The 22,049-nt window shown below is 30.5% G+C and overlaps 1 protein-coding gene and 1 long non-coding RNA gene across 3 annotated transcripts in view; one reads left to right on the top strand and one right to left on the bottom strand.

The window, feature by feature from the left end:
* Window positions 1-22,049, bottom strand: part of LOC139426913 (uncharacterized) — a 256,631-nt gene that overhangs the window by 34,343 nt on the left and 200,239 nt on the right. For both annotated transcript variants that reach the window (XR_011638034.2, XR_015429032.1), the window contains exon 3: window positions 16,703-16,819. This is a non-coding gene — a long non-coding RNA (uncharacterized LOC139426913). The remainder of the gene's footprint in view (window positions 1-16,702; window positions 16,820-22,049) is intronic.
* LOC107446371 (parathyroid hormone/parathyroid hormone-related peptide receptor) overlaps window positions 20,471-22,049 on the top strand; it is a 202,254-nt gene continuing 200,675 nt past the window's right edge. Inside the window, exon 1 of the mRNA XM_087150866.1 lies at window positions 20,471-21,784. Within this exon, the coding sequence (XP_087006992.1) occupies window positions 21,782-21,784 (3 nt within the window). The 5' untranslated portion in view covers window positions 20,471-21,781. The remainder of the gene's footprint in view (window positions 21,785-22,049) is intronic.

The following is a 22,049-nucleotide window of genomic DNA, read 5'->3' as shown; positions in this document are numbered from 1 at the left end:
TGGATATCCTTAATATGTTTTTGTACACCATTATACACACCACTCATCACACTGGCTCCATCATAGCCTTGCCCCACACATTTTTTTAAATCAATATTTTTGTCGATAAATAATGTTGTCACTTGGTTGACTAAATCTGCTGCGCCATGTTTGATGGCTGCATAAAAGCCTAGAAACAATTCTTTTACTTCTATATCAATTGACTGTCCATTTTCCGATCTGGTTATTACTGTATACCTCACAACAATGCTTAGCTGATCTACCTTCGATATGTCTTGTGTCGTATCCATTATGATGGCAAGAAACGGTGACGCTCTAATTTGTTCTAGTAGATGGGTTTCGAGTTTGGTCCCCAAGCTCTCAATCATTTCATTTTGAATTGTTGCACTCAGATATCTTGTAGATCCTAAAAACATAAAAAAACACAATTTCAAAAAAGTCCTGATATTAAACAGTTAATAATTATAAACAAAATAAAACGATAAAAAAACTTAGAAATAATTATTATTACCTTTGGGCATATCCAAAACTTGCCGCAAAATGTGATCATATCGAGCGACAAGCTCTAGAAAGGACAGAAAATTTCCGTGGTATCCTTTCTGACGTAAGTCTTCTTGATGTCCTCTCAAAGCCAAAGAACTCTTTACTAGGGTAAGTATGATATCGAATTACCTTTGAAGAACCATTTTCCAAAATGATGCTTCTTTGTGAGTTTCATTTTCAAGTTCCTTGTCGATAGTATTAGTATCGTTTTTTTTCTTCCAAAATTCATACACAGCACATGCTTCCGAATGGCCACTCGAACAACTGTGTAGTTTAATTCTTTCTGATAAATGCTTCCAATCTCGAATTCCCGTACACCAAACATTATTCCTTTGTGAAGCAAATAATCAGCAGGGTTGACAATAGGCAGCGTCTAGTATTTTGGAATAACACAACCAAAAACGATTAACTGGCCCGTATTTAGAATACGAAACGTAGTACGATTTTGAAAAACACCTATTGTTCTGGTTGATGTCTGTTGGAAAAGGTCCTGAAGGCTGTAAAGGCCCCATATCAAGAATTTGATGTTTTACGCTATCACTTAATATCTTGTTCGTGAAGTTTCCCAAGTCATAAGAAGATTTGTCGTACACATTTTCGAAAAATGTAGAGGTCTGTGGTTCCTCCAAACCCTCCGCTCTTATGTGTGTCATGCAAACATCAATCACGTTCACATGATCAGCAGCGGAGGTATCTCCAACTGCAATAATTGTCTAATCTTCTTCAGTAGGCTTCTTAACCTGTTACCACATTATTTGAGTCACTATCAATAGAAATATTTTGGCCAGATGTACTTGCAGAAGGCTGACTAAAAAACTTGTCAATTTTGGGCAATTTTTGTTTACTATCTTCTCTTTCTTGGCGTTGTTTGCGTTTAAATGCACCACTGGGTTTCTTCTTTTTATCCATAATTTTAGTTTTCTAATTTATTTAAACAATACAATATTAGATTGTGCTCGAGTAGGTAGGTACTCACTGTTCACTGACGACATTAAAAGTAAAATAAAAGGAAAGAGAAACACAATGATACGCTACAAGTGTCGTTGGGGAATCCCCAGAAAAAAAATTATCAGCGTTAGTGTTACCACATTTAACGGTGGAAACTGTAATGGTTGGCAACTGTTTGGCGACCTTTTAAGGCGCACTTGGAGCATTTTGTCACCCCGTCGGAGAGATGCGAGAGAGAGAAAGGTAGATGTATGTTTGATATAATAGGGTATTCTAAGAGCTGGAAGCTCTTACTGGAAAACAATGCCTATTTCTTTTCTTTTTAAATAAAGTTAAGTTTTATTGTTTTAAAAATCTGGTCTGCTTATTTATTGGATAGGAAAGGCATTACAGAGACCATGAACGATCTCCTGCCCGTGGACCTGAATTAATGTACCTACTGCAGGTGACTTGCATTCTTTCACGATATTTCGCATTATACAATGAGCTGTAGCCGAAATATATAGATTTGACACGATTTATTGACTTAACGGACATCAATATGAGTGGTAAAATCAAATAAAATTGAACCACTATATTGACCAGTACAAAAAATTTTATTGACATTTGCCTACTTACTCCTGATACAGCATTAATTTTTTAACCGTTCTCGAAAAAAAATCTTAACTCGAATTCACAATAAAACGCACATCGATGAATAATAAAACGCACATATCACTATCCGTCAAATTGACAACAGTGCCAACCTACAGAAAGAATTTAGGGGAATTCCCAAGGCCAGTATTCGGCAAACTTATTAGACAAAGAGCCAAATATGATCATTACAACAATTTTTAAAAAATTGGGAGCCAAATTTGCTTGTTTAGTAAACTTTCATTACACTAAATAAGTAGTGCACTAAATAAAACTAAATTTCATACTTAATAAACATTTATTAATGCGAACAATGTGCTGGCATCTCCTTGGAAAGTTTGAGTAAGTCAGGTTTGCATGTTGTTGTTTTCAATTTTAGTTACTAAATGTTCTTTTTAATTGTTATTATTTTAATATGATTCCAAGTTCTCCTCAATGAGACGACTTCTCAGTTTACTCTTGATAATGTTCATGCTTGAAAAAGATTGTTCGCATATATACCTATGTAGAATCAAAAAGGGAAAGAACAGCAAACGCGAGCTTTTTCACCTGATCGTAAGAGTCAGGAATACTATTCCAAGCGTTGAAAATGATCATGTCTTCCTTCTCCAGGTCATTCAAAGCAGACCACTTGTGTTGTGAACTAAGATCAATTTTTTTCTTCTCCAATATTTCCAGTTCAACACAAAGACGTTCGAATTTAGATCACCATATCTCTTTGTTTTTTAAATCCTACAATTGTATTTCAGAGCTACCAATGTCCATTTCAAAAGGAGAAAATTTCAACTCGGTTATCGCAGCATTAAGAGGATTTTTGACAAATGCTAAAGTTACTCTGCTGTTTTTAAATTCCTGAAACCTGCTGAGAAAGGCTTCCCTCATATTTAAACTTATTGTTTTAAAATGGTGTTTATCAATAGAGGAATTATTTTCTTGGCGATGCTTCAGCAGGCTCGGAAAGTGAAACAATGTTTCCCTTTCAAAATCAAAAACTTTTTAATAAGACAGGACAACGGCAGACACGGTAGGTAAGACAAAACTGTTCACACTGCAACTGCTTGTCTGTGATGCCAATTTGTACCCCCACTACTTTAACTTTAGAAAAAGTATGCGCGGGCATGCTTGTGGTATTTTTGTATCACATCGGAGTACATCGAAAACACACGAAAAATTTCAGCCGTTAGCTTGTACATGATTTGTGTTTACGAAAACTAATAAAATTAAACTCGATGTCCGTTACTTATTTTTACAACAATATAAAATTTTTCTTACCAAGTTTTGTTTTTAAATGAAAATATTTTTGCCCCTTCCGTGGATATTTGTGCCAGAGCCACACTTAAGGAGCCAAAGAGCCACATGCGGCTCTGGAGCCACACTTTGCCGACCACTGCCCTAGGCATAACTTTTGAATTTCTCTCAACTGAGTTGTCATGATTAAAGTGGGGTTGCAACCAGTCATATTTATTTTGAAAATGGGAGAAATTTCCAAAACTTCAGTTCGATCGAGATTTCTGGTAAGGATTCAAGGGCCCCCTGAGCTTGAGGGCCCCGGGGCACTGCCCCGCCTAGCTCCTAGGTAGCTACGCCACTGCCAAACGTTATTTGTGCCGTAGTACTCGATGAATTTATTGCCATTACAGGTTTATTACTTACAAGTTTTTTTTCGTTAAATGCAGAAAATTACTCTTCAATTTGAAGACACCTTTAATACTATCTTTCCCAAGATCTCTATGTAGAGTTTTAATTTTAAAAAAAAAATTATGTAGTTGTTTAAAAAATATTTATTACAATTCCTTCGACAGTTAATAAAATTATCTCGAAAAAAACATTAATGAAATAATTAAATAAAAATTGAAATAACTTTAAATTCTTTGTTTTGTAGTTTTTGTTTATTTATCGCTGAGTGGCATCATATTTTTTCTTCTGAAGAATACAATAAATCGGATGAGTGCGTTTGATTCTAAGAGTTTAAAAAGCGTATTTTATTTACTTTTGTGTAGTTCTTGATAAAACGTTTATTTATACTAAGTGAATCTACAAATATCTTCTATTGTTTATGCAATCAGATTTTTTTTTGCCGCATTGTTATGAAACACCATCACAGAACAGTTTAAAGCTTTTAGAAATAACTAAATGTGACCGTTTTGACAAAACTGACGCAAAATCTCTGTTTTAGCATGTAACCTTTAGAATATACGAACAATGAGTATTACTTAATGTTGTATTTATGCCACTTAACTGATTTGTTTTTCTTTTCTGGGGTAATCAGTTCGGAAAAAAAGTTATTTATTCCGTACTGTTTTCGAACAATTGAATCCCGTTAATGTGGATAACCTTAATGGGAACTAATTTTCAATTCCCAATCAAATTTTGTTTGAATTTTATTGCTTTTAAGTACAGTCCCTGGCGAAATTACTAGACGCACTATAAGATTCTATGTAAAATCTTAATTATTAGGTGATACTTTACAGCATTAATGTTTTTACATGGCTGAAACTTGCTTACAATTGTTTATGTTCGTGCATTAAATGGATAACATTGTAAAATGTTATAAATAAATACAAATAGGAAGTATATAAAAAAATTCCTGAATAAAAACCCATTACATGTATATTTAAATATAAAAGTATCTCATATAAACTCGTGCAAAACATGTCATTATTAAAACACTACAGTGAGTCCAATAATTTGATCTAATCATTATATTATAACTAGTGGGCTGCGCCCCCTGCTCGCTAACCCCCGAAAATTGCTACGCAATCTTATATGGTTTGTTTCGCAAACCAAGGTCGCTTCGCTCGCTACTAATTTAGGTACATTGCAAATGCACAAAATTCTAAAAATTCAAAACAATCATTCAAATCCATATAAAAACTTTTTTTTTAAAAAAAGTTACATCATTTTAGTAAATACTAAGTCATTAAAATAAATTTGAGTTCAAATAAACGACATGTAATTCGTTAAACCTATTAGAAATGTGCTATAGCATAAAATCTTAAAGCGTAACAGCACGACTGAGACTCATTTTTCAATGAATAACTAATAACAATAATAAAACAAATAAATTCGCGATATAAATCAAAAATCGCCAAATAAATTCGTAATATATAAATTCGTGAAAAAAAGCGCTTTCGACAAAATACTAAAATAGAGGTCTACCGACAAAGACTACTCACTTCTGCCTAGCTTAAGTATGAGATTGCCGCAGCTGATAATGCTCTCTCTGGTTATTTCAGTTTCCGTTTTTAAAAGCGCTATATGTTGAGCCACCTCAGCTAGATTTGGCATGTGACATTTTTAGCGGCAATCATAGGTCGATTTCCTAGCGTTGCCATTCGGGGAGTTGTAATGAGGCTTTTTTTTGTCGCCGTGTAAGAGAAATATATATATAGATGCTTGATATAATAAATATAATAAATATTCTATCTAATTTATCAAATTGTCTAATTTATCCAATAGAGCCGCGATGGTTCAGGGGATAGAGCGTTCGCGTTCCAATGAGGTGAACTGGGTTCGAATGCCGGCCGGTTATTTAAATCGGTCTCTGATCTTATTAACCATATTAAAATTACTATTTTTTGGTGCAAATTACATTAATATACCTTATGAACCACGGTTAAAGAGTTTCGTTAAATGATTTAGAACTTAACTTTCCGCTTCATGCACAAAGTGATGAATGCAAAAATTGTATTTAAAATATACATCTGTTCGTTTTGGTAATCAAAAGTATTAAATGACAGTTGCTAACTCACCCAATTTTTTTATAATAATATACTTCAAATTAAAAATATTATTTCAAAAAATGATTTTTAGAAAAATGATTTATGTTCACTAAATGATAATAGGGAAATATTTGAACGCAGGAAGTAGTGGGATTAGTGTTCTTTCTATTACATGTATTTTTAGTTGAATAATTTAAACTGTTTTATGCGAAGAAACAGCAATTATCGCGAAGAAGCCTCCGTATATTTTGAATTTTTACATGTTCGAAATAATAATAATTATATTGACTATGATAATTTTTCCTTCATTTTCCACCTACTGAGTCCTTAGACGAAGTTAGTTAAAGTTGAAATTATTAAATATTGCTTATAATGACTAATTAGTCAAAATGACTAATTTCACGTTATTGAGCATTGCAATACATAGTTACTTCTGCTACCTTAAAGTAATCAGTTAGCTTATTTTTGCGTACCTCGAGTACTTTTCAGCATTATTTATTTTATTCTATTTTTCTGTAACACTTTCTTCTTTGATTTTTTGTGTGAAAATAAGAGGAAAAAATAAATGACTAATGTTACACTTTTGTCTCACTTTTAAAAACTGAGGTTGTGTTCTTTCAAAAATGCTTTTTTTTTCATTAATTAAATTTAATGAAAAAATTTGAATATTTATTAAGAAGTAAAAACTAAAAATAAATATTTTCTAAAAATTTTCTTTGTTAATTAAAAAGTAAAATAAAAATTTTATTTGTTGACCTAAGCAGGATTTTTTTTTTCATATTACTTGTTTAATTGTATGCTAGAAATAATTTCTGGTCATATATGTAGGACTTTTCATCCTCGAAATAATTTAAAAAAAAAAAATCCGATAAAACAATGATAATGACTCTAAAAATTGATGAAATGTTTATTTAATAATTTTTTTTCTTCATCAAGAAACATTTATTCGCTGAATCTTATCAAAGAGTTTTATCAAAGACAACATATCACATTTATTTAACAAACTTTGTTGAAGAAGTGAATTAGCCATCGTTTGCCAAACATACAAAATAAATTAGAAATCGATTTCCAAAGTCAGCGCCACTCTTTTCCGATTAATATTCGCCAAAACCATGCCAAAAACAAAATTACAATGTTAAGTATAAAAGTGATCACGCTTTATTCTGTTCTGTAAATTATTCTCGAATCGTGATTGGCACTTCAATTAATTTCGTGACATTATTTCTAAAAAGATGATGAATTTCTTTTGCATTTTATTAACATGCTCTTTTTTACTTTCTTCCCCCTTTTTAAACACATGAAGTGTTTGATCAGTTTTATGAAAGCTTAGTTTTCGTATTTTGAAACCTATTGTTTCGATAAGAATTCTGTTCTTTAAGATGTTCATTGAATGTAAGAATAAATTAAAATAACAATTATTGAGCGAAATGAAATTAAAATTATAAAAAAAAATACTTAGTTCTAATATTTTATAGAAATTGTAGGAGTAACAACAGATATTCGGAATAAGTTTAATGTTCGATAATGCTTGCTAGAAGTATAGAAGAAAATAAAAAAATAAAATTTTAAAAAGGTTTCTAATTTTTAATGTTTAAAGCAGATATTAAAATTAACTACAGATATTCGGATTGATATTAATGTTTAGTATGCTAGCTAGAAGTATAAATGAGAAATAATTTTAAAAAAATAATAAATGAAATTCTCAAAAATTAATGTTTTGTGTAAATATAACTTCAATATATATGCAAATGTGACTACAAGATATTCGGATTACTTTTAATGTTTCGTATGCTTACTAGAAGTATATCTAAAAAATTATTTAAAAGAACTTTCTCAAAAATTAATATTTCATGTAATTATAACTACAATATATCTATGTAAATGTAACTACAGATATTTGGATTAATTTTAACATTTCGTATGCTTGCTAGAAGTATCTATAAAAATTATTGAAGAAAATAATATGCAAAATTCTCAAAAATTACTGATTTATTCAAATATAACTACAATTTATATGCAAATGTAACTACTGATATTCAGATTAATTATTATGATTCGTATGTTTGCTAGAAGTATAAACGAAAAATAATTTTCAAAAAAAAAATAAATAAAATTCTCAAAAATTAATGTTTCATGCAAATATAACTGCAATATACATGCAAATGTAACTACAGATATTCGGATTTAATTTTCATGTTTCGTATGCTTGCTAGAAGTATAAATGAAAAAAAAAATATTTGCACTAAAATTAATGGTTTTAATAAAAGTGACGGCAGATATTTGAAATAAATAAATTTAATGCTAGCAGATAGTCCTGCAAAAAATAGAAATGAAAAATAATTATTTTAAGGCACCATGATCAACTGCAGTACTTCCTAAAATTTCCTCAGTAGTAGAATCATGGGTTAGAATTCCTTTGCCGTCGATCTAACAATGGGAGATTTTTGCAGTTTTCCACTCCATGTAACGCAAATGCAGATCAGTTCCATCCAGAAATCTTCCACGAAGTCTAGTTTGTTCCAATGCTTTATCCAGGTGTTCCCTTGTCTTCTAGGTTGGACACGAAATTAAAAGGCTACGGAAATAAATAGTGATAGTTGTTTGCTCAAAAGAGGGTTGATTGTCCATCACCGGGTCTTAAAATAAAAAAATAAATTAAATTATTATTATGTAAATACATTAAAAATGCCTGGTAGTGAAAATAAAAATAGCAGCGGTCGCCACAGCAACGCATGCAATGACGACGCATGCGCACTGTTTACTATTACTCTTGAACACATTTGAAAAGTGTGCTGACGACATCGAATCCAAACCATTTTGCCAATGGATAATAAAATAAAATAAAATAAAATAAAATAATCTTGATTTAAAAAGAACCGACCATTTATTTCAAAAAGGATATACAGATAGGATGGAAAAAAATTTTTCTTGTGATTTTTATTCATTAATTAATGTTAACTAAAGAATTGATATTCCAATAAAGAAGAACTATATTAGAACTATATTTTTCCACTTGTATCAAACCAATTGGAAATTCAGAGTTTAAACGATATTCTAAAAACAAATACTAATTAATAATTATATTCTTCAACTTCAATTCCATTTTTCCCCAGGCCTCGTCACAAATATGCCTCTTTTTCCCTCTTTCCTTTCTTTATTAATAAGGAAAAACATTTTTCGCCTTGTTCTTGGAAATACATATAGATTGTTTAGTGTCTTGTGTTCATTAGCTTGTTTTGTTTTAATGCTACTTCATTTACAAATGAGTCAATTTTTTCTTCTGATATATTTATTAAAAGTAATGAGAATTCGCTTTTATTTTATGTTTGTTGAATAGATTTACTAGGATGCAAAAGTAAAAACACGTTCTATTTATGAAAATTTACCTTGCAGTATCATTCTAGACTTTCTGTGAAAGATCTCGTCTTTGAGAAATTTGCAAAAAAGAGAATCTACTCATAATATTGTAAATTTGAGAAAACAGCGTTTGATTTTGCGTAAATCACAAAAATATCAGTGATTTGTCCTGTGATGCCACAATAGGCATTACATATTTCCTAGCTTTTAAAATTTCTTTAATTTCTGAAAATTTATTTTTTTGAATCATTCCTAATTGAATTTTAATTAAATTAAACCAGTCATTCAATTTTTGTTACATTTTATTAAAAAGCAAAAATAAAATATTTTATTCTTTTCCTAACAATTAATGTAAAGGCTAACTTTCTATTTCAATACTAATGTAATACTTATTAGTTCATTGTCGCCACTAAATCGAAAACAAAAAATTTATTTATAATCTTTATTCTTTATTTGTTACCCCAAAATGGTTTCAGTTTTTACTTTAATGGTTATAATTCTTAGTCTTTTTTTATTAGCCTTCGTCAAATTATTTTTCAAATTTAATATTGATTAGGTGGGTTGACTTTGTTTCTGGCTATTTTTTCTGTTGAAAAATCGCCAACCATGGAACTCTTCCCATGCTCCTAATTCTCTGTTGGGAACAATTCAATCACTTATTAATTTCGTTTTTTATTAGGCTGGTCATAGGGAATTCATCTCCCGTGGCCTGTCCTTACTAATATTATTATGCAAAATTTACTATTTCACTTTAAAAGTTTTTTGTATAAAATATTTTATACAAAGAGATAAATTATTTACAAAGAGTTTTCTGATAATTTTTTAACTTTCAAGTATTTATTTTTATTTTTAAATATATTCCTTATTTTTTTTAGAAATGAGCCAATTTTATAAAAACCTCAATTGAACTTGTTCATTTATTAAAACATATTTTATGAAAGTCAGTACTCTTAATCATCTGCCATTTTACTCTAATCATTTATAATTTCAGAAGTATCGTACTATGTTTAAAATATGAAAAAAAACAGACTATATAGTTGTAAATTTACATTTTCATATGATTTTAGTGCTAATTTCAACTTAAAAATAATTTTTGTCTCACTGTATTTTAAAATATAAGCTATGTATCATTATTTATCTTCGTAAAATAAAAAGGTAGCTTTATTTAAATATTTATTCAGGATTAAAATAAGATTATTGTTTGAATTTTTAAATTGTCATTTTTTGAAGTAATTGTGGTAATAAAGAAAATATTTTTGAGAGAAGATTTTTCGATCCATTTTTGATGGCTTTTGTGATAACGAACTTTGTTAAAGGAGAACTAACTCTGAACTTTACGGGTTATTCAGAACACTGAACATTCTGAAGCATCATAGGTTCAAACTAATGAAATTTGCCGAACACATTTTAAGATAAGAATGAATGATGATAGAACGACAAAAAAATTCTTGCTGGTGGAGCCAATAGGAGTTAGAAGAAGAGGGAGACACCGATTGAGAGTTGGGTGAACTTTGTGATGGACAACGTGATTTTGTCTCAATAACGCCAGAGACTGGATGGCTTTGGATGGCTTTTTTTTAGATCCTGTTGACGAAACGACCCTTTCGACGAAATAACCTGTTAAGTGAATCACCCTGTCGATGAAATGATCTGTCAGTGAAATGATTGTCGATGAAATGGCTTGTCGATGAAGTGATGAACTCTATTTAAGTATCGGAAACTTTATCTAACGAAAAACATGAAACAAAACTCAGATAACCGTAGAATTTTTTTTTGATCCTGTAGACTAAATGAACCTGTTGACGAAACGATCCTTTCGACGAAATAACCTGTTAAGTGAATCACCCTGTCGATGAAATGATCTGTAAGTGAAATGATTGTCGATGAAATGGCTTGTCGATGAAGTGATGAACTCTATTTAAGTATCGGAAACTTTATCTAACGAAAAACATGAAACAAAACTCAGATAACCGTAGAATTGTTTTTTGATCCTGTAGACTAAATGAACCTGTTGACGAAACGATCCTTTCGACGAAATAACCTGTTAAGTGAATCACCCTGTCGATGAAATGATCTGTAAGTGAAATGATTGTCGATGAAATGGCTTGTCGATGAAGTGATGAACTCTATTTAAGTATCGGAAACTTTATCTAACGAAAAACATGAAACAAAACTCAGATAACCGTAGAATTTTTTTTTGATCCTGTAGACTAAATGAACCTGTTGACGAAACGATCCTTTCGACGAAATAACCTGTTAAGTGAATCACCCTGTCGATGAAATGATCTGTAAGTGAAATGATTGTCGATGAAATGGCTTGTCGATGAAGTGATGAACTCTATTTAAGTATCGGAAACTTTATCTAACGAAAAACATGAAACAAAACTCAGATAACCGTAGAATTTTTTTTTGATCCTGTAGACTAAATGAACCTGTTGACGAAACGATCCTTTCGACGAAATAACCTGTTAAGTGAATCACCCTGTCGATGAAATGATCTGTAAGTGAAATGATTGTCGATGAAATGGCTTGTCGATGAAGTGATGAACTCTATTTAAGTATCGGAAACTTTATCTAACGAAAAACATGAAACAAAACTCAGATAACCGTAGAATTTTTTTTTGATCCTGTAGACTAAATGAACCTGTTGACGAAACGATCCTTTCGACGAAATAACCTGTTAAGTGAATCACCCTGTCGATGAAATGATCTGTAAGTGAAATGATTGTCGATGAAATGGCTTGTCGATGAAGTGATGAACTCTATTTAAGTATCGGAAACTTTATCTAACGAAAAACATGAAACAAAACTCAGATAACCGTAGAATTTTTTTTTGATCCTGTAGACTAAATGAACCTGTTGACGAAACGATCCTTTCGACGAAATAACCTGTTAAGTGAATCACCCTGTCGATGAAATGATCTGTAAGTGAAATGATTGTCGATGAAATGGCTTGTCGATGAAGTGATGAACTCTATTTAAGTATCGGAAACTTTATCTAACGAAAAACATGAAACAAAACTCAGATAACCGTAGAATTTTTTTTTGATCCTGTAGACTAAATGAACCTGTTGACGAAACGATCCTTTCGACGAAATAACCTGTTAAGTGAATCACCCTGTCGATGAAATGATCTGTAAGTGAAATGATTGTCGATGAAATGGCTTGTCGATGAAGTGATGAACTCTATTTAAGTATCTGAAACTTTATCTAATGAAAAACATGAAACAAAACTCAGACACTCGCAGACATTTTTTTTTTGATCCCGTAGATTAAATGAACCTGTTGACGAAGTAGCCTGTCGACAAAATAACTCTGTCGACGAAATGACCTAGCCGATGAAATGATCTGTAAGTGAAGTGATTATCGATGAAATGGCCTGTCGATGAAGTGATTGTCGCTGAAATGAATCTAGCGTTTTCTAGCACGGCAGTGCTATTGCTGCATCGATCTAATGTTAAATAATATCATTGCGTTGCCTTGGTTGTAATTTATAAAATTGTTCCTATTGTTTTTTTCTATTGTTAATCAATAATCCAAACAAGTAGAGAAAAAACGATACCTTTTTGCGTGATAATGATTTTGGTTATAATAATATTTCATTTATAATAATGTTTCATTTATTTAAGAGTAAGAATTATCAAGAGTACGAATTATTTTTCTAAATTTTTCTATCAAACATGTTTCTTTTTTTTCACTTTAACTGCCTTCAAACAGGAGAACTGTTCGTCGGTAATATAATCCCGAAATGATTTAGATAATCTATTATTTCTTTTCCTCTGTAATCTTATTTATTTCTGCAAAATTTGATTTTTCAAAATTAGTTCGTAATGTTATCTTCCTTTACTACAACATAAGGGTATTTAATAAAATCGAATATTCTCATAAAAAGTCATTCTTTTAGTTCCATTTACATCATTATTTAAATTTTAAAATAATAATCCTTGGTGACTTAATTTAACGTTCACGAAAAGTTATTGACTACATTTGGATATGTAATTCCTTTTTATTGTTTGGAAACTAAATAAAATAGCTAAGGAATAAGATTTTAAAAGAATGTTACTTTATCAAGAAATAATTCTTTTATCATTTTACAATTTCAAAATTTTGTTTATAATATGTATATATGCATGTAGAAATATGTTTTTATCATCTAAATTTTCTGCATAAATAATTGTTGAACTTTTTCAGATTATTGCCTCGTAATAAGGATGTAAAATCTTTACTCAGCTATAAAAATGTGATCATTAAATCAAGATCTATTAACTTAGTTTTTGCTAAATTCGATTTTTGTTAAATTTATATAACATGTTTGCAACACGGTGTTAAGGAATGTAAAATAAATATTTTTCATATACATAAAAAATTCCAACAAAGTAATTGTAGTTATGTAAATTATAGTTGATGTTTATGAAACTTCATTTTCTTTCTCAAACCGAAATTCTTTTATTGCTTAACTAGCATGGCATTTAAGCTACAAAATATTTCAAGCATTTGCGCTATTTTTGAATAAATAAAAATGAATAAGTTTTAATTATCTCCTTTTTAATTTATTTCGCAATTTACGAGTTTTAATTTATTTTCTCTGTAAAGCAAAGAATAAAATATAATTAAAACTGATGATGAATTTCCCTAAATTTTTCTGAAGATTTAATTCTTTTTTAAACATATGTCATTTTAAATTAAATTCAACGGTCTTGCAATATACAGATAATGAATTATTTACAATGTGGTGTAATTATTTTTGCAGAAAAACTGGCTTCTTGTTTGTTTTTATTTAATAAACTTACATCAATAAATGGTAAACACGATTTTTATAACTTTTCGGTATTCAAATTGAAAGTTTGGAAAAATTATATATTGCTGAAATCTGTTTTCCAATATTTGACAACTTATTAATCCTCATTTCCTGAAAATTATTCATGAATGCCGTAAAATAATTTGTTATTCTAGGAAGGCTTTGGTATCTATAGCTTCATTGAAAAAGAATAAATAAATGAAATGAAAATTATGAAAAGTACGTTTTTTGAGTACCGTCAGGTGGGGTACTTAGTTAAATTTTAAGCTTCTAGTAAAATTCTTCTACTTCTAATTCTAGCAATAATATTTCTCTATTAGTAAAAGAAAGGGAACGCTTTGCTCCGGATTTAATGATTTGATATGTTACCACTGAAACGTAGAAATCAGTTATTCCTCAGATTATCTAGCTAACGTGCAGAACAACTAGGCAACTTAAAGTGCCATTTTAAGTTGCAACAAGTGGCAACTTGAAAGTGCCAAAAAATTGATACATTTCTCAATTTACCTATTTTATAACAGCTGTTGAACAGCCGACCCGATTTTGAGTTTGAAACTACCCATGTTCAACTCTATAGCCTTGCAATTTTGAACCCAATCCAGAAGACAAGGGAACTCCTGGATCAAGTATTGTGAGAAATTTAACTTCGTGGAGGACTTTTCGATGGAGCTAACATGCATTTGCGTTACATGGAGAGGAAAACCACGAAAACTTGCCACGGTTAGCCTGATGGCAAGGGGGCTCTATCCCACTATCCGTTAACCACTGAGGATAGTTTATGTCATCACTGTGATCGGTGCGAACCAGGTGTGTAATTCATATCGATCAGCCACCATCGCTGGGATTCGAACTCGGTTCACCTCATGGGCAGGCGAGCGCTCTATTCCCTGAGGCACCACGGATCTTTGAATTTAATTATAAAATTCGTTTATCTAGAGATAATTCCACGTGTTTCCTTCTTTTCAACATCCCGATAGCATATTTGGGTAAAACTTCACTCGTGGAAAACCACGAAAGCCTGCCACGGTTATCCGACAGCAAGTGGATTTTAAGCCATGATCCGTCTACCACTGAGGATATTTTACATCAGTACTGTGGTTGGTGCGAGACGGGTGTGGAATTCGAATCGACCAGGGATTCAAACCCTGACCGCCTCATTGGGAGGCAAGCGCTCTATCCTCTGAGCCACCATGCCTCTTCAAATTACCTATTGGTAATCTGCGAACTACCTAAATAATATGCCCATCACCTACTAGGCTAAAATAAGATTCTTTTCAGAACAACAGCGACGTTTTTGTTCGCTTTAAGTAACCTAACGTTATTTAATTATGTATTTTCCGATATCTAAGGAATAAAGTTTATACGATCAGCACATTAGTTGATCGAATAAATCACTTTAAAAATTATATTACAGAGAATCGAACAGTATGAAATATTATTACGATTAAGGAACATTATGTCATATATTTTATTTATTTAATTATTAATATTTTTTGATATCAAGCGAATTGAAAATCAAGTCAATACGATCAACAAATTGATAGAATTTAAGAGAAACACACTTCTGTTGAACTTAAACGATAGGGAAGCCGTTGATATGATTATTACTAGAGCCCGGATTTTGATGACCTAAAAAATCTCAATTAATGCCCTTAAAAAGTGCAAAAAATGCCCTTATGAACTGCAAAAAATGCCCTTAAAAGTGCAAAAAATGCCCTTAAAATGCGAAAATTGCGCTAAAAATGCCTTATGACATGACTTAAATAGAAGTAAAAATATTGAACTAAAACAATGTTTTACTCTTTAAAATTATTATTAGTCGTTTCAAAAAATATAAAGCAATGCAATACTTGTTCTACGTTCATTAAAGTTTGACAAATATGTTTTATATCCAAAAATAACAACAAAAAAAGGAAAATATATTGACTCCAAAACATTTTCATTTTGTATAGAAACTTAAATGAATATAACAACTTCCATCTCAGAATATTACTAAATATCAGAATTACAGTGGATTATTAATTTTTTTTTTAATAATATTTTGAAATGTAAACGAGCGTCTCTTGTCTGAAAGCAAATTTTTATACCAGGAGAAGTTTCTTTCAACGTCTACTGATGTTATTGGTGCGTACTTGAAAAGGACGGTCACACTTACTGACAATTCTACTTCAATTTGAAAAGATGTCGCTTCACCTGTTAATATCCTAGAAATTTTCTTCATTGTTTGGAAGCCAGTGTAATAATAAAAAAATTATAAAAAATAATAAAAATTAGAAAAATTTAACAAAAAATTTAAAAAATGTTTTAAAATTTTAAAGAAAATGCCCTATAAATTTCAAAAAATGCTCTAAAGGACAAAGAATGTCCAAAAATGCAAAAAATGCAACAAAAATGCAAATGCCATCAAAATCCGGGCCTTAATTATTACCTTATTAAAATGGGTAAAACACTTCATTTTGCAATTTAACTGAGTAAGTAAGTCCAATCAATCTGTAGATTAGTTAAGTAATGTGCACACGTTAACGGCTTTCAAGACTTAGCGGCAACGTGTATAGCTTTGATAGTAAGAAAAAAAAGAACGAATTACGAAAAGTACGTTTTTCAAGTACCGTAACACTGTAGACTGCTTTTAATATTCTTGTATGCTTCTTCAAGCGCTGAAAGATTGGATGTATGGTGTTTATCATCGCTTTTTTCTTACCTTTGGGTACTTGCACTTAAAGAAGAAGACTTCTCATACCCGCACATTCAACCTATGACGTCAGCACCAGCTAATCTTTGTCAGCAAAATGGGGGATTAAAGTTGAGCTGAGTTTCTCTACAGAAGTTAGAATGTTAAATAACTATAGGTTAATTAAGTGCAGTGTTATATCAAATAAAATAACATTATCAATAAATAAGTAAAGAAAGAAAAATAAATAAAAACTAAAACTGATAGTTTATCAAAGGAAAATAATAAAAACCCAACGCTGTAATACGTTGTTCTTGAAAAATACAAATTCCCCCTCGAAAGTAAATAAGTAAAGAAAAATAAATAAATTATGAATTAGTAAATATGTAAACCATTATAAATATGTAAATTATTACAAATAAGGAAATATGTAAAGAAAAAAAAAGAACGGTTGTCATAGTAAATAAAAAATCCCAAGAAACTGAAGCGTTAAGATATTATTAGATTAAAAAACTTAAAAAATATATAGATTGGAAAAAACAGTCAACACGTGTCAAGAGCTCGAAAATAGGTTCTTATTTTCAAGATTTGCCGAACTTGAATGAGAGGAAACAAAAGTGATTTGGAAAATAAAAAACTTCGTATTTCAAATAATCTGTATATTTTTTAAGTAAATGAAATTTTTTAATCAGTCAACAATTTTCATAGTTATAGAAAATATCAAGTAACTTGCGTTATAATATGATGTTCTTAAAAAATGAAAATTCTCCCTCTTGAAACTAATACAGGCTTATCAAACTCATTAAACCAGTTTAATATGAAAAAAAATATTTATTAGGTTTCGACTTAAATCTTCGCTTGTTGAGTAGCGTTTGCTTAGTAATCAGATGACAATGGACTTGAAGAGTTTACGAACAAGGAATTTTAATGTAGTTGATTAAGAAGCATGCTAAAAGAGTTCCCTTTCATTCCAAAGAAAACTGGTTGAGTTATTTTCTTCTTCTAATTTAATATTAGTTTTACTAATGAGAAGCTTCTAAACATATTTTAGCTGACTTTGTTTTGAATGCTACTGGTTATTCAAAAACTGTTGACTGCATGATTTAATATTTGCGAGAAAATATTTCAGTGATAAGTTTCTTCAGAATGATGTCATGTGGATAAAATTTCGTACTGACTTTCTCTGTGATTTCGTAATTTAGAATCATATTTATCATAAACAATTTCATATCACAATGGATTTGATATTTATCACAAAATTTCTTTTATCCCCTACTCCAAGCAGCGAATAAGTCAGTTTATCTAAATTTAAGTCTAGTTTTGTTTAATGTTTTAATGTCATAAATTTTTAGGGCCCGATTTAGCCTAATTGGGCCCAGGGCAAAACCTTCTTTGCGGGCCCCCATCTGCTTCTACTTCAGTAATAAAGATTTGAACTTTATGTAGGTATTTAAATTTTTCACCTCATTATACATAAATAACAAGAAAATTGACTAGAACATAAAATAGCTATAAAGTCTCCCTCCCCCCTCCAATGGTCAGATGAAATATCGTTCTGTTCATTAATTTTCTGACAATTCTATGTCCATCATGCATCTATGTCCGATTGCAGTTTTTTGATTGTTGACTTAGTCATCCAGCTGCGAAAATATCATATCCTTGCTGATATTAGGGAAGAATTTAACAAAATTTTCGCAAATGCGATGGCTCAATTAAGCCAGTCAGAAGCCTGTATTTTTTTAAACATATCGCGTTTTGCTACATGTAAAAATACAGGCTTTTGATTTACCAAATGTGTCCATCGTAATTGCAAAAATTTAATTGAATTCCGCCCTAGAAAACCATGGATTTACGAAATATAGATTTTTTGTGTTCATACGATAGAGTAATGAAAAAGCTAAAATGAAACTGACGGATTTTACACTGTACTGATATTTTGTTTCAAAGTTCATTAATGAAGGAAACCTAAAATAAACTTTCAATTCGATCTGGGGGCCCCCTCTCATGTGGGGCCCAGGGAAGCTGCCCCGCATGCCCCTGCCTTTGTCCGGCTCTGGAAATTTTCCGTAAAGAATAACTGATTTTTTTTAATCATATATTCCAAATGAAATAGGAATGTTAACTTTCTTTACCCATTTATTTTGAAAATTAACTAAAGTTTCAGTAAAATAAGATAAGCAAGTATATTAAAATTTGGTGGCAAACAAATATTTCCCCATAACAAAATGTTGAATATTCTTTAATTGAAATAAGATAAGTAGATTAGTGGAAATATAATTAATGTTACGTAAGTAAATGTTGAAATGATAATTATTGTTCTATTAAAGTAAGATCAACATATAGTTCATAATCTGGTTGAATGTTAAGCAAGTATATGTTGTTTTAGTTTAGAATGATTGCTATTGTTTCAGTAAAGTAATATTAAGCAAACCTGAAGAATTGAAATTGTTATTTCAATAAAGAAGGATTAGCAAATAATAAAGATCAGCAGCTAAAGTAAATAAAGGTTACTTCACATTGAAATGATAATTATTGTTCTGGGAGATAAGCAAATATATCATAATCTATTTGTAGATTATGCAAGTAAATGCTACTTTCATTTAGAATGATTATTATTGTTTCAGTAAAGTTAGATAAGCAAAACCTGTCAAAAAATTGTTGCAATTTACATAGCAAATGTCACTTTGCAGTGAAATTATAGTTTCAGTTAACTAAAAGCAGCAAAGACGTCAAAATATGATTATAGCTCAAACAAACAGAGGGTACTTCATATTCATATGGAAATGATAAATATTGTTTCAGAAAAGTAAGGCAAGCTAATATGTCTAAATGTTTTTGTTCATATATGTGTTACCGACAAAGTTTGAAATCCGGCATTCTATAGAATGCCTAGGCATTGTATATAATGCTTAAAACTAGCCGGCAATGTTTGAAATGATTTATATTTCACACATTTCTTACGCATTCTGTAGAATGCCAAATGAGAAACTGGCAAAGTATAAAATACATTTTCGATTCTTTTCGTAATGTAATGAAATGTAATTCAAAATGTCATCCAAGCCTGCCATGTTGCAACAAGTAGGTTAGTTTCTTTTTTTTTATATGAAAATTTTGTTTCCCTTAATAAGAAAGGCATAAATCATGTTTTGTACAGCTTTCATTTCTCTTTACGCATTTTGAATACATTAATTTTTTTAATGGCACTCTCACTATTTTTTCAGAATAACATTTTTATTTTTGAGAAATGCACATAATTTACATAATAACATCATCAGGACGCTTTTTCCCCACTTTGCCTAAATAGCATTTGTCATTCTATAGAATGTCTTGGTATTATAAGCAATGCCTAGGGAAAGTATGTAATACTTCGCATATTTCATACCTCGCCTAAAAACATCCGGCATTATATACAATACCTAGGCACTCTATAGAATGCCTGCGCTTCATACTTTGGTAACATATGTTTTAAATTGATGTTTTCGTTTCGGTTGAAACATAAAAAAAAACTTTTCTTGTTCGGAGAGGACAAGCTTTATTTCAAACATTGGCCTATATGATCTTAAGAAAATCATTCAAATTCCTCGCCGATGTTGAAAATATTTTAAATCGCTGTTTGTGCTTTTTAATATTTTCAAAAGGAATGACGTACAATAAAATGTGTACTAATGAAAATGTGAAATGTTCTTTAAAAGATATCTTCCTCTCGAAATTCGATTCTTCGAAAGCGAAGGTTCATGAAGAATGTTAAAATTCTCTGCAAAATTTTTCGTTTCGGAAACCACCTGCTATTCGTGAGACGCTTTATCATTCGATTGAAGAATACTTAAAAAAATATCTTCCTCCAAAACTTTTCTTGTCCTCTTCATTCAATCCCAGCCACTAGAGGCGCTGCAAAATGGAAGGAAAATATTCTGAACACTCCCCTAGAAACACGCGCACAGCTTTTGGAAAGTGAGTCTCATTCTACCCCGTCTTCCGACCGTTGCATGTGCCGTTAAGGTGTAAGGAAGATACCCTACCGCAAATGAGCGAACGATAACTTTATTTTACACCCCCTCCTTGTGGGAGAAAGTGATGATATCTGAACGACCTACTTAAGAGCACATTTTTTAATACCGTGGTGCAGTTTGATTTAAAGAGGAAAATATCATTAAGATTGAAATTTAATTTACATTTTTAAGTGCTTTGATCAGAATTCCTGTTTTCTTTTATCTATAAAAAATATTGACAGCGAAAAATCTTTTATTAAATATCGTCTGCGATTATATAACTGGACATGGATTTACAATCGATTAAATAAATCGTATTTTAGAAGCTCTCATTACAGATTTAATACAGTTGAAAGATTAATAGCTACGCAGACGATAAATTATGCTGACATAATTGTGGATTGTAATTTTGGAACAAAATGAGAGAAACTTATTTCTTTGATTAAAAATTGAGAACTGATAAAAAATTAACATTTCATTAAAAGAAGAATAAAAATGTCTATATTAGTTTTATTAAAGATAATTAATCTACAATATGTATTTTGTTCCATGTTTAGAAAATGATTTTTTAAAAATGTGTCCAAATATTTCCAATTAATATTTAAATAGTTAATTTTTTTAGTTTCGATTTTTTAAAAATAAAACTGGAACACTCTTTAGTCTGAAGCACGTCTTTATAAAAATCGAACGTTATTCGCATATTATAAAAAAAAAAACTTTAAACAATGGTGTTTAATGTTATGACTGAGTGAAATTGAGAACTATAGAATATTATTTAACGTTTATGTCAAATGTATATAACTTTAATGAACAAATCTCAAGCATGGGTGAACCATTTCGAATGAAATGTGCATGAGATCCAACAAGGAGACAGAAAACAAATGTTTTCGGAAATATCTCTTTCGATAGAAAAAGATTCACAAACTCTCATTTCCCAATTTTAATCTTCTTTCGGAAAAGAGCATTGTTTGCAAATTTCACTCGAAAGAACAAATAGAGACGAAATGGAAGATTATGCGATTGAGGCAATGGAACATTTAAACTCGTATTTTATTAACTTTCTCATCATCTGAGAGATTTCTTCTTTGCAAGCAGTCCCTTCTGAACGATTTCAGCAATTATGGTAAGTCGTTTGTTCTTTTCTTCGAGTTCTATTCTTCTCACTTTTAATTAGTTTGCATTTTCTCAGAAAACTAAATAGTTGGATGAATTAAATGCTCAGATTCTTCATGTGATTAGTCTAGGTTCTCTCTCATAGAGCTAATTAGTTTTTATTAAAATAAATTTTTTCGTTCTCTGTTTGAGTTTATTTCCTTCAATTTACTCAAAGGATATCTGTGTCGAAAATCATACTAATTAATGTTACTTTTTGTCAAAACTAAGCCTAA

Source organism: Parasteatoda tepidariorum, chromosome 9 (assembly GCF_982258835.1).
Source record: "Parasteatoda tepidariorum strain Cologne lab strain chromosome 9, Ptep-v5.0, whole genome shotgun sequence".
NCBI lineage: Eukaryota > Metazoa > Arthropoda > Arachnida > Araneae > Theridiidae > Parasteatoda > Parasteatoda tepidariorum.
Note: the sequence above shows the minus strand (reverse complement) of the source record. Positions and strands in the feature narration are given on the sequence as shown.